The 14536-nt window shown below is 41.2% G+C and overlaps 1 protein-coding gene across 1 annotated transcript in view; it reads right to left on the bottom strand.

Moving 5' to 3' along the window:
* Positions 1-451: 451 nt before the first annotated feature.
* Positions 452-14536, bottom strand: part of LOC121320916 (probable ribonuclease ZC3H12C) — a 31306-nt gene continuing 17221 nt past the window's right edge. Inside the window, 4 exon segments of the mRNA XM_041259695.1 lie at positions 452-2177; positions 2642-2748; positions 9163-9397; positions 10428-10567. Of these exon segments, the coding sequence (XP_041115629.1) occupies positions 793-2177; positions 2642-2748; positions 9163-9397; positions 10428-10567 (1867 nt within the window). The 3' untranslated portion in view covers positions 452-792.

The raw sequence follows: 14536 nt of genomic DNA, 5'->3' as shown, positions 1-14536 counted from the left end.
GCAGAAGCTGAAACAGGTCTTATTAAAACCTTCTAAATAAATAGTAGTACAGCATATTATTGCAGATACCAAAAGCTGGCAAGCAGCCTGATAAAACGCTGCTTACTAGGATCACTTTAGGATTCATTGAATAAAGTGTATCAATGCAGCATCTCTTTAAAGTAGCCCTGCAACACCCAGTCTAAAACACAATGAATAATACCATTTAATTTTCTTGCCTTTACCCTGAAACGAACAGGTTGAGTTTCCTTAGACTTGACTGCCAACAGTTATCAAAACACTTCTTATACAATAAAACAAACAAGAGTGAAAAGTGCCATAAAAAGAACAATACATCCTCAAAAAAATAAGTTACATTTTTGCTAATTTTGTGTATAAAAAAAGGAAAAATAAATACATTTAATTTGCTTTGTTTTACAGACACCAGAAAAGTACAATAACAACCCTTTAATTTTTTTATAAAGTGAAGCCTGTATATTATGGCTAATTAAGGAAGGAGTCCATTGCTGTGAGAAATTTTTTTTTTTCTGTACATTTAAATTTTCATTTAAAAAATCCAAACTGCTGCATTTTATATTCAACAGAAATGTGTGGTATTTCTGGTAGAAGAAATCCCAAAATATCCCAACTATTATAACTATTTATACAGGTTTCAAAGTATTTTGCTGCTTGTAACATAACCACATTGCAGAGTTTAAAATAATAATACAAAATGCTATTGTAGCAAACCTCCCTTAGCATTAGTGCTGAAGAGATAAAACGAGGATCACTTTGTACCGGATGTGTCCCCGTTCAGTAACTTTGTTGGGTCTTTTCTGCTAGAATTGCAGCAGCCAGCTGCTGAGCATCCATCATGTGAGGACTCCTATTCATTACCATCTGCACCACGTCGGGTGGGAAGATATTGCAAAGGTTTAGAAAGACCTTCTCCCGGATATCCTGATATCTTGAAGGCTTTGGGGGCTCCTGCTGAGGCATGCTGCGTCCCCAGGGCATCCTCCAGGACTGATCCCGGTTCTCAGGCAAGCTTTGGAATGTGAACTGCTCGTAACAAGGCTGCGTGGGTTTACTGGGTAAAGAGTAGCCTTGGTGGTAGCCATAAGCATCCATCCCATAACTCAGGCTGTCCCAACTCCCAAAGTGCTCCTGGCCAGGATGGGGCTTCCTTTGCCGCAGTGGGGAGTTGTGGTAAAGTCGCGAGTCAGAGTGGCTGTCAATCCGAGTCGAAACCAAGGCTCTGGTCTGGGAGTGCTGGTGATTCTGTGGTCCAGGGTAGTCGGTTGGGCAACTAGAGCGGGCCCCCACCACTGGGTGTTGTAGGTGAGGGGGGAGGGAGGGAATGGATGGCTTAAGATGAGATTTCGGCTCCTCATGCTCAAAACTTTGAACTCGGGCTAAGGCATCATAATAATTGTGGCCAAAAGGCTGTGAATGAAGGCGATTCTGAGGAGGAGGAGGAGGAGGAGGTGGGTGGTGGTGGTGATGACATTTGAGGTTCTCCTCTAGCAGCGGGTCTGGGGAGCTCATGTAAGAGCGTTCGTTGTATCCAATGTAAGAGTCACTGCTGTTACAGCTCATGCTGCCTTCGCTGCTGCAGTCTGAGGCGACAGAGCTGATCCGGTAATCTGTGTCGACAGAAAAATGCCTATCTGGGCTCCTGGGCCCCGAGATGCTCAGGTTGGAGTATGCATTAACCATGGAGTAGTAGTTCATGTCAACCGGGGAGTCACATTTGGGGTACTGCTCGTTGTAAGCCACGGGCATCCCGTGGTTTTTGTTCACAATCATAGATGCTCTTTGAGAGGGATGAAGGCCATTGTTTGTTGGGGCAGAGGGCTGATGTTTCTGAGAATGAGGATGAGGGGAACTGCTTTTGATAACCGGCGAGGGAACAGAGCGTGTCTCCGCTTTGATTTTGGCGCTCAGCTTCTCTTCTAGCTCGTGGTACGCTGGAGTCCTGATACTGGGGTCTGACTGTCTCTTTGGTGCTGTGCGCTTGATGTCGGATTTGGAGCTTGACGGCATGCTGTGACTCTTGACCAGCCCACCTTCGTTTATTCCATTGGCCGCTGTGTTTTTAGCTATGGCACGAAGCTCATCCGCTACAGAGCGCTGGGGCTGAGTACCTCTCTCTGGGTGATAAAATTTACACTTATGCCCGTAAGTGCACTTTTTTCCTATTACATAAAAAATAAAAGGTAATTAATCCTCTATTAAATGTAAGAAACAAATCAAAGTGAATTCCCTAGCGCTGTGCATCCAATCCTCCAATAGGTCTATTCATTATCTCATTATTCATGTTGCTACAGACCAGGCGCCTTGAATTATGTGGGAGTACAAGTTACAGTACAAGTTTGGGAAAAATAATGCTTTACATGCATCATTACTACTTTTGTGTGTGTGTGTGTTTAACTATCACAAAACCAAATAACAGTTGAGACCAACTGCAATGATTCATTTGGTTTAGGTTGTGCTGAGAACAGCGGGTGTCATGTATGCCAGGTTGAGAGCCAATTGTGCCCTCTCCACCCTCTAAATAAATAAATGAATGAATAAATAAAATAAAAATAAATAAATAAATAAAAAAGGCACATGTTTTCTCATGTGAATTAAAACAACTAAAAGCCAGACACAGACTTACCATATGGGCAAGGTTGTTTTTTGTGTTCTGGTACAATGGGTCTTTTTCTCAAGAAGTTATCCAAGCTTGGGCCGTGGCGACCCAGTGGATCATCAGGTGGCATGAACCTGAAGATCAAGAAACAGAAGCCTGCTTAAAATAATACTGCAGACAACAGCAGGATATCCAGTTAACCCATCAAGAGCCACTATCCTATTCAAATGTAATCACATTGATGCTTATGGTAAGTTCCCTTCCTTTAAAAATTAATAAGTTTAAAGGAAGGAGGTGGTGTGAAATTTCCTGACACTAATAGCCCTGCTGACAGGTTATATAAAAAAAAAATAAGGCAAGTTCTTAAGTATTTATCAGACAGTTCTGCAACAATCTCCATCAGTGCCTTTTAAAAAGTTCCCCTATAAAGCATGTTTTCAAACTTTTTTTTTTTTTTTACAGCACCTCCAACATGAATGCACAGGAAAAAAAACCTCATACATGTAAATTGTTTTGTGTTTATCTTTCTAGGTCTCATATCCCATAAACATTTAGGAAAACTGCTTGAATCTCTGCAGTCTGGTTTCCAGCTGCATCACAGTACTGAAACTGCTCTGCTCCGGCTTGTAAATGACCTCCTGCTTAATGTTGATGCTGCTGCTCCCTCTGTGCTTGTCCTCCTTGACCTAACTGCAGCATTTGACACCACAGATCATAGCATTCTTCTTGACTGCCTTCAGAAGTATGCTGGGATCTCTGGAACCTGTCTCTACTGGATGTCCTCTTACCTATCTGGAATCGTGGCCTGGATGTCTGGCAATTTTCTTTAGATCAACACTAGCAAATCTGAACTGCTTCTAGTAGGATCTAAAACTCAATTTAAGAATCTCAATATAGCTGCCCTGAACCTTGGAAACTGTCTGCTGCTGCCTTCCCCCGAAGCCTTGGTGTATGTCTGGACGTACGTCTCCTCCATGTCAAATCGTCCTTCTACCACCTTCAAAACATCACCAAAGTCCGTTCCTACCTTTCCCTCCTGGATGCGGAGATACTCTGTCATGCATTTGTCTCCTCTCGACTCGACTACTGCAATGGTGGTCTTCCAGCACGCGCCATCAACAGACTGCACTGTTCAGAATGCCGCTGTCAGGATCCTTACCAGATGTAAAAAACGTGAACACATCACCCCCCGCCTTGCCCAGCTCACTGGCTACCTGTAAAGTTCAGGATTACTTTCAAAATTCTCCTGCTCACCTACAATGGCCTTCATCACGCTGGTCCTGAGTATCTCTTCAACCTGCTGACCCACTATGTCCCTGCCTGCAAGCTAAAGTCCTCAGACTCTGGCCAGCTTGTTATCTCCAAGCAAAAGTGCACCACTCTTGGAGAATGCTCGTTTAGCTTCATAGCTCCGACTCTATGGAACTCTCTCCCAGCTTTGATGCGTGATGCTCCCACCATCGCTCGCTTTAAATCAACTCTCAAGACCCACTTGTTCTCTCTTGCTTTCCAAGGTCTTTAAGTCTGATATCTATTATTAGCTGCTGTGTCTTTGCTACTTCTAACTTTTTAACTGTATCTTATACTCATGATTCTATATGACATATACATCCACAATTTTCTAGAATTTTCACCTCCAAGCCTTGTATTTAATGTATTATATATTGTTTTTCACTATTTAATGTATTATGCTTTTTTTTTTTTTTACTGTACTTAAAGTATTATGCATTGCTTTTTACTGTGTTTTGTAAAGCGCTTTGTGATGGTGGTCCACTACGAAAGGCGCTATATAAAATAGATTGACTGATTGATAGTCTTCTGTTGTTTTTCAGGTAAGCAACTGTCCAGAGAGTGGCTTTGTGATGGCTTTGGTCTGTTTTTTGAATGCATCGGCCCGTAAGTTGGCTCATGCTGAGGCATGTTGTGAGCAACAGCCCCAGTGTTGGTGTCACTCAGACGTTTTTTTGGGAACAGGACACATAAACACACTCAGCTGAAGCTGCGGACATGACAGGCAGAGTGATCAGAATATGTTTTAGTCTCCTATTCTGGGAAGTTTCAATCATTCACAGGATCCTGGACATTTACCTTGGTAACTGCTAATAACAGGCTACAAGTACTAGCATGAAAAGAACACTTATCTGATAATGACATGAAAACAGAACCAACAACATAATACAGTTTAGTTCATATATGCTATATGTATTAGTTTTATACTGTATTATCCCCAATGTTTATCTGAAATATGTCCTGCATACTTCAATAAAAATACATTATAAACTTGTTAAGATAAAAATAAATCTTAATTACAAATTTAAACAAATCTCTTCTACCATTTCCTGAACAGTGTTTTAATATATTTTCACAAATAAATAGTTACCGTTTAGATTTGAATGAGTTGAATAATAAACCCCCCCCCCAAAAAAACAAAAACACACAAAATGTGCTTTAGAAGAAAAACAAGCAAAACAGTACTCTTGCACGGTTGTAGCAAACAGAAAAAACTGCTGATTGTTTACAGATAAATGCAAATTAACCTTTGTCCTCTTGATATATATTAATGTTGTTATCTTTTGTTAAACTAATATAAAACCAACTTTTATTGCATAGACAATCTTAAGCAAAATATAAGTATGTTATAAAGTCTTTTTTTAAGCATTTGAACATAACAAGCAATACCAAGGCGATACCAAAATGTTGCTCCACAATACGGATACCAATTCTAGTATCACAATACTCGATACTATCACGATACCACCAAAAAAGTAAAGTTAAGTTGAACAGTAATTAAAAAAAAAAAAACTAGGAGTTCCTGTTATTTGTAATACTTTTATGCTTCTTTTGCACCATATTCCATTATGACAAATCATAAAATGATTTAAATTAAGAACAAAATAAAAAAAAAAAACATATACAATACATGTAACAAACAGTTACAATACAACATGCTAAAAATTGAAGAAAAAAAAGTCAACATGTACCTATCTGGTTTTCTAAGTTGCAAAACAAATAACTTCTTATGCTCAACTTTAAAGTAACTGGAAGTGAGCAAGTAAACTCCACATTTTGCAGTAAGATGAACTAGCAAATCATTTTAAATTTAAAATCATTGTCAGCACGCATTCAAGAATATATAACTAAATGTACAAAAAGTTATCAACTAGGCTACAGTTGGAAAAAAAAGCATAATTGTTTAATTAGAATTGGAAACAGTTTAAGCAACACATTTCTATTTTACTTTGACAAGTTGTTTCACTAGTAGCAGGTTGTTTGCAAGAAACGCAAGCATAGCCACATTTTCTTGTTTAAGTTTTCTGCGTCTGGGTATGCAGATGATTCCTGATGTGCTCAGCACACGTTTGGAAGCACAAATAGAAGCTGCAATGCAAAGGGTAAACTCCCTGAATTTTTCTTCCACCAAGCTAGAGGGTCTTCTTCAGCATCTATGTCTTCCATTCGGCCATAGAGTTTAAGCTCGCTTTTCAGGCTTCCTCCTGTACAGAGTGTAGTAGGGGTGCCTGCTAATGTGCTAATGAAGTTAGTGGGCCAAGAACATCCTTCATGGTTTCCAGAATAGTAATGTCTGCATCCTTGGGCATATGATGTCACTTCTTTCTGCCATCTGCAAGAACACTACAGACAGCTTGCTGCTGTTCTAAGAAATGCTGCACCATATCATAAATTGAATTCCAGCTCGTCATGTACATGTTTGTGCAGAGGAGGACTTTTTGATTTTTCACCAACTGCCTAGTGATCTTGAAAGACCTTATGAATGCTGAGACTGTTTTGCACAGTCTGGATAAAGTTGCCGACACTCGATCAATGTGAATTGCTTTGTTGATTGCCAGATCTAAATTATGTCCAAAGCATGGAATCCAAAAGTCAGAGGCAAAACCCTTATGATTGTTTGCGGCATGATCAGTAGCAATTGCAGACATTTTAGTGATATCCAAGTTCCAATAATCTAAAATCTTATTAAGAGCATTCTTCAGGTCCTCAGCAGTATGATCTATGTTTATCCCAGCACAACCTATGCACCAGGTTTGCACTTCCCAGCTCTTTCAAATTAACTGGACACTAGGTATATAGGCATCTGTGTCTATGCTTGGCCAGAGGTCAGGAGTGCATGAGTAAAAAGGTATTCCCAATAACTGCACTTACTGCTTCCTTCCTTTGTTTCATCATAAAGTCTTGGAAACTCATAGATGCAGTTGAGTTTGGCCAGTAGACTTCTGAATGCATTCTTTTTAACGGTGTGCACAGGCATATAGGCCTCTATATGCAGATCCCACTGCTCTGTGTAAGATGTGTGCTTCCTTTGACCTGGAATCATAGTTCTGTTGTCTGTCAAATGCAGCTGTAAGGGTTCCCTACTTTTGCATGGAAGATGCAGTTTTAGGTGTAATAGCTGCTGACTTCTGTTTTAAAAAGTAAAGATGATAAACTAAACTCAGGTTTTCTGTGATGGTAATAGTTTCATACTAGTAGGAAGACAAAAATCTAATACTCAGAATTTAAAAAGTTATGGGCTAGACTTAATACTGCAAGCTGCTGCTTTAGTACAAAGTTTGCACGTAAAAAATAGTGTCAAAACTACACATGCACTGCAAATTCTAGCATGTCTAACAAAAATGAGGAAACACGTTGCCTTGAAAAAAAAAAGTTATTTCTTCTAATCACTTCAAATACAAATTACTTCAACTTCAATTCAGTCACAATAACTTTAGACCAACAGTTTATTTTTTTATATAGGTTATAACTGTAAATTCTAAACAAACAAAGATCAGTTTGTGCTTTCCCACCTGGGGAAAAATAAAAATGGGGACCGTGAGTCTGTGTGTGGTTGCTGTGTGAGAGAAGGGCTGCTGTTGTTGTTTGAGCCTGTTCAATAGTCTGGGCAGAAATGCTGTTTGCCTCTCAAAATGCTGTGTCATTCCCAGAACCTGTAAACGCTGCAATATATACGAGTTGTGTCATCTAACAAGCATATATTATTAAAAAAAAACAAAAAAAAAAACACACACACACACTAAAATCACTGAAAATAATCCTTTAGTTAGTATAGTTATTTAAATAAAGACCAATATTTAATAATTTTACAAACCTGCCATTTAAATTCTGTAAACAGGTCTGGATGATGATCAGACAAATGTTTAAACAAATTTGACATATTGCCTCATGAACATGGAAAGAAATTTGAATGCAATATAAGATACATGTGTTTGCAGGTTTGTACACTCTGTTAGTTTTAAAAAGAGATTATCAGAGGAGATATAATAACTGGTAAATGCAAGATTGCAAGATTGCATTTAATTGCTCTGACGATGACTGTCTGACTGCTGGAATAAACGCAATCGCACATTGCTGGTGGAACCGATGCGCTCAAGAGATAACACAGGTTAAGCATAAAGGAACAAAGGGCCACACCAAGACAACACCATCTTAGGCAGTGTGAGCCAGAATCAGTTTTTTTTACAACACGTACATGAGACCTCTACAGGGGGTTGCCCAGGGTGATTGAACCTACAAAGAGAAGGAAGGAGCGTGGGGCTGAGGTCAGTGGCTACTTAATCAAGGTACACTAAACTCAGCTCACTTCTCTCTTTCATTAAGACTAGTATTGGAGGATCAAACCTACAGTATTGCATTGTATTATTCTGTTCTGTTATGTTTTGTTTTGAACTTAGTTTTGTACCTTGCAGTTTGCATATGAAAGTGTGATCTGTACTGTTTAATTTTGAGTGTTCTTTTTGTTTTCGGAATTAAACCTGTAAATATAGAATAATACCTGAAGAAAAGGACCGTGTACTTCTTTCATCAAGAACAACTACTCACTACTTCTAAAAAAAAACTACATCAGCCTCCTTTTGCCAGAATTTCTTTCATGCGTCTTCGGCATTTTGGCTTTCTGTTGTCTATAACATGGCCATCTTCACTGGCCAAAAATCCAAAACAACCCAAATAACTTGTTTCATTTTACTTTATTTATTTATTTAAGTATTGGGCTATTTCACTCCTTAGACTGGATCATTTGTTAATGCTTCTCTTCGTCAAACCATGCAATGAGTCATGGCAGTATCGTCTCCATGGTAGTAAAGTGGCTCCCCAGAGTGCAGATACAGGAGCCACAACATTTTGGTATCGCGGTATACTGTTGGTACCAGTACTATCACCCATCACTAGAACATAATATTGCAAAGGCAAGATAACTTTATGTAGTAGTTCAATTCAAAACAAAAGTGCATTTTAACAACGTGCAGTTTAACTAGATGCAAGACATAAATAACCATATGATGGGTAGTCATTAAAGAAGGGCCGTGTTTACTATGAAACAAACAAAAAAAAGATTTCAATAATTTGTGAACTCAGGAAATCGCAATGTGCATTTGTATTCACTTTTCATCCTGTAAATAGTGAGGTGTCCATGCAAATATGACGCTTCAGGTTAATTCAAAATCATCCTGTCGGACAAAATTAAACGTAAGGATTACAGTATTTCCTTTTTCTTCCCATTTAAAAAAATATATATTGAAAAGATAGAAACTCACTTGTCAGTAACAAAGGAATACATCAGCAATCGTTCATCAATAAACTTCTTCCATTCAGGCTTCTCGTTGGCCAGATCCCTGTAGTTGTCATTGGATACAATGATGCCGTTCGACTCATAGGCGAGCTTGACTATGAACCGGTCATCATAACAGACCACCCTCCGCCCCTGCACACGTCGTGAAGGGGTGAACACCAGTATCTTCTCCCTTTCCAGTTTCCGCAAGATTTCTTGGTCTATTTAAAAAAACAAGAAAATAAAGTACATTTTACACATCTAAACATGACTGCTTAGTAACCAATCCTGATCACAAGGCAAAGCAGTAATGCAAGGCATAGGTCGTTAGCGTCCCATGATCAGGTGCCAACGTGCGCAATCAAACTTGGCCCTGTGGAGGGAAGTTGGTACCATGTTTTGCCCAGATGTTTTACAACTGCGTTATCAGAAGGTGTCAGGTAAAATTGGGGAGTGGTCTGAATATCATTTTCACCTGAGCGATTTCAAAGATGTGTTTATTATGTGCAGACGTTACGAAAAATCAGACATTAAAATAAAACTGCATTGACACAAAAAAATTGCAAAATAACCTGATGTTTTATCCTACATTTTCACAGGTAAGTCTGCAGCACACCTTTTGTTATGTCCCCTCCCTGTATCTGCAGGCTAGTAGCCTTGTACTGTATGTACATACATACAAGAGACTGTGTGTGATGACCCGCATTGATAAACTTAGTGCCGCTTTGCAAATGATAGCTTTCAATCAAACAAAAACAGTTTTTTAAAATGATATAAAGCTCATACTCCATTCCGACACGATTCATTTTATTATAAGCACATATTCAATTCATGTCGGATTTAAGGGTTAGGGTTTATTATGTTCCATATTGTAGATGCAGTTTCTGCACTGTACTCAATATAAGCCACCCATGCTTATTTTATTATTATCAAAAAATTACAGAAAACACATCCGCAGTAATAAGTATTCCACATTAAAAGGGGATGTTAGTTTCTTCTGATTTGCTAATCCTTTCTGTCTCCCACTTTCAATGGATTGACCAGCGCTAGCCAAATCTCTCCAGTGGCCAGCCTCTGCTCTGTTCAGGATGCTCTTGAGATGCTCCTTGAGTCTGCACAGCACATTGCCTTCCATTTTTTAGCAGTCGTCAAAACTGGGCCCTTAGACCTTTTTCATGGGGTGTCAACATCATATTCTTACAAGTAATTGTACATGGTGAACATATGTTAAGGTCGTTAATGAAAGAGTACCTGTTATAAGGGCATCTGGTCTAGATTGTTCTTTTCTCCAGGCGGGCACAAACACTGTGATGTCTTTATGGCCACGATCCAAAAACCAGTCCACTGCCAGTTTAATTCCGTGACAGGAAAACACTTCCTTGTTGCCATGGCTGAAACATCAATAATAGAACATCTTAGAAAACTTGCATTAGAATTTGAATAGATTTCAAGGACAGCCTATTTGTAAATTTTATTTACATGGAGAATGGAATGGTGTGATTAAAGCACAGTGAGAATCACCAAAACGGACTGAATTAAATGGTGATAATAGAGCTGGATCTTTCAGATTAAAGTGGGCTAACATATAATGCGTTAACACTTAAAACTCTGACCTGACTCGAGTCAATTGGATTCAAAGATTCTTATTGTTTGTGCCACCCGTTTACAATTGAGCAGCATGCTAAGTGGGCTCTGAACCAGCATGCGTGTGCAGAGCCCCTGAACTAAAGTGCATGACCTCACTGTACATGGGATGAAAAGTTAAGACGTGCAGTGCAGTTTCCTGAGTTTACAATTTATTTAAATTCTTTTTCATTTTACAGTTAACACTGGCCTTTATATGGCCACTAACAAACAAACAAACCCAGCATATTATCTCTTGCAGCTAGTTAAAATTCAAAGTTTGTCCCCCTTAGAAAACTGTTTTAAATACTGTTACAAAAAATAACTGAACTACAAAAAAGTATTTTTTGCAAATAAAATAAAGCTTATATTCTGCTTAATAACACTGCAAACATACAATTCCTGCACGTCTAAGCATTACAGTAGGGTTTATATTACTGGCAGTTTAACCTCCTCAAGTAACAACATTTATATATATCAAAAAACTAAATATTTAACACTGCAAAGCAGTTTTAAGAAATAAATAGTATTTCACTAAAGAAAATGAACAACAATCAGCTGTTTTTTTCTGTTTATTCTAAACCTGGAAGAGATACTGTTTTGCTTCTAAAACTCAATTTTTTTTTCTTTTTATTTCAAAAGTTTAGTCAGTAAATAACAATTGTGCATAAAGCAGTGATAAAATGTGAATATATTCTTCATGTTTATAGACCTTTATGGAATCACCAGAAACATTCAAACCTAAACAATAAGTATTTATTTGTTAAAATTACAGTGTTATTTTTGTAAAAAAAAAAAATACTTGGGTATCAATGTGAGTAGTCCTACAGTAAGAATGTGTGTGTTTGGGTATGAATGATACCCGCTAACAGTATTGGAGGTAAAACACCAGAAATCATAGATGGGTGTATTATTTTGTAATTAATGATTTATTTGTATCAAGTTTGCCATTGTTACTGAAGTATGCAGGGCATCTTTCAAGTAAACATAGTAGGACAATACAGTGTGAAACAAATGCGTATCATATTAACTGAAATCTAGTATTTTGTTGGTTGGTTATATCAGGCAAGTATACTTTTTGTGTTTTTTATTACCAAGATAAAGCTAGGTGATTAAATAAAATATTAACAAGCACCGTCTCTGATCACTCCAGTCTGTCACGTCCATGGCTTCAGCTCAGTGTGTTTATGCGTTCTGTTCCCAAGGAGATGGCCGAGTAAGGCTGGCACTGAGGGTATTGCTCACAACGTGCCTGGGTGAGCTGATTCGGGGACAGACGCATTCATAGTAAAGAAAAAAAATTCCAAAACTGTGGAATTAGAATGGTTGCATTTACACTACAAAAAAAATATGTCCTAGAGCTAAGCCGCTTAAAAGTGGCAAGTGTAAATGGGTTAATGGAACTTGAAAAAAAGGATTACACAGTTTGTAAAACATTGTTCAACTGAGGTGAAAGAAAATGCCTTTGCATTGGTGTCACAAGGACGGCCAAAGTGGGTGACGACAGACCAGAAACAGGAACCGACTCTGCACACAGCTGTTGAAATGGTGAAGGCGCTGATGCGCAGTTTAATAATAGGCAGAAAATAAAAGGTTTGTAACAAAACAGCACACGGCACATGAGGCCAAAATAAATAGACAAACAAAACGAATAGACACGGACAAAACACAGAGTGGACGAACGCTACACAACAATTGAGATCTATATTTCCACTTATCTCTCGCTCTCTTTCTCTCTCTCTCCCCCGTTCTCCACTCTTGAACACACAACACGGCGTATGTGACAACATGCAACTTTTATGCAGCTGTACCAAGACTCGACTGGTAATCAATCATTCAATTGGAGTCTCAGTACAATTGCACGTGAATTAATCAAGTGCAATTCCCAGTGCTCATATATTACTACATTTTACTTGCACGTGAAGTGCTGTGCAATCCTCGTGCCTAAATACACATATACATTTTAAACACTCGTGTTACACAGACCCGTTTATATCCTGTGTACCAACGTCTATACACCAACATTTAAACACACCACATGCAACACATAACAGATAATATACACAGGGGCGGGCAATTTGTCACATATACCCCCCCCCCCCCCTGTGCAAAGCACACATGGCCTCAATGGCCACCTACCCCCTTAAAAGACCAAAAGTCCAGTACAAAGTCCTGGGCCAGGACCGGAGGCTTCAAGGGGCCCACAGGTCGTAAGGTTGTCAGCAGCAATACTGACAGCAGGGTGGCATTCTCCTGCCAGGGTAGTCCTGGCAGCGGAAAGGCTGCTTGGGGGGTGGTCTCCTGAACTCCCCCCTTCTTTGCAGCAGGCAGCTTCCCTTGGTGGGGCTCCGACCACTGTTCTTCCCGCAGGGAAGAAACTGCAGTGGGAGCAGGTCTACTGACCTCCCCCACGATCTCTGGCAGCAAAGAAGCTGCAGTGGGAACAGGTCTCCAGAACTCCCACCCGATCTCCGGCAGCGAAACTGCTGCTGGGGTTGGTGGTCTCTAGACCTCCTCCCCCTTCTTCGTGGCTGGCAGCTCCCCTTGGTGAGGTTCCGGCCACAGTACTTCCGGCTGTGATGCGGAGCGGTGGGCAACCCCAGGCGATGCGGAGCGGCGGGCAACCCCAGGCGATGCGGAGCGAAGCGTGGCAGGCATCCTTGGGCGAAGTGTGGCAGGCATCCTTGGGCGAAGCGTGGCAGGCATCCTTGGGCGAAGCGAGGCAGGCATCCTTGGGCGAAGCGAGGCAGGGAGTCAGGACAAGCTGGGGTGCGGGTGATGGCCCTCTTTTCGGCCACTGCGGCCAGGAGGTTCTTCCCCGTGCTTCCCTCAGCAGCCTATGCAAGGGCTGCTGAGGACCTCCAGCATCTAGTCTTGGTCCTTCTGGTGCAGGGAGAGGCAGCTCCTGCTCCTCTCCCCCTGATGGAGGTGGAGGCAGAGGAAGCTCCAGCTCCTCTCCTCGTGATGGTGGGGGAAGTGCTACCAGCAGGCATTCACCCTCTGCTGGTGGGGGAAGTGCTACCAGCAGGCATTCACCCTCTGCTGGTGGGGGAAGTGCTACCAGCAGGCATTCACCCTCTGCTGGTGGACGGGGACCCAGCAGGCATTCACCCTCTGCTGGGGGACAGGGACCCAGTAGGCATTCACCCTCTGCTGGTGGAGGAGGCAGAGGCAGCTCCTGCTGCTCTGCGCCTGCCGATGGAGGTGGCGGAGGCAGAGGCAGCTCCTGCTGCTCTGCTCCTGCCAATGGAGGTGGGAGCGGCATGTTGTCTCCTGGCGGTGGAGGTGGGAGCGGCATGTAGTCTCTCCTTGTTACAGGGGACTGGTGCGGCTCTCCCTCACTTGCAGGGGACTGGTGCGGCTCTTCCTCCCTTGCAGGAGACTGGTGCGGCTCTGGAGACAGCGGTGCACCAAGCGAGAAGTAAATGGCACGTCGCGATTACCACGCCGAAGCCTCGTGGTGACCTCTGCCTTCCTCTTCCCCTTTCCCCTTCTCTGCCACCTCCTCACATTCCTCTCCTGCGGCAGTTTCTCCCCTCCTTCCTGATAGGGGCAGCGCACCACCGGGTGCCCAAACTCCCCACAGCCAAGGCACCAGCCCTGGTCCTCCAGACCACTGAGGAACTCCTTCAGGTCCTGGCAGCCATCTCTCCAGTCCCAGCCTTCCATGTTTTATTCCCCCCCCCCCCCACACACACAAAATATATATATATATATATATATATATACTATATATA

This window comes from Polyodon spathula, chromosome 9 (genome assembly GCF_017654505.1).
Source record: "Polyodon spathula isolate WHYD16114869_AA chromosome 9, ASM1765450v1, whole genome shotgun sequence".
NCBI lineage: Eukaryota > Metazoa > Chordata > Actinopteri > Acipenseriformes > Polyodontidae > Polyodon > Polyodon spathula.
Note: the sequence above shows the minus strand (reverse complement) of the source record. Positions and strands in the feature narration are given on the sequence as shown.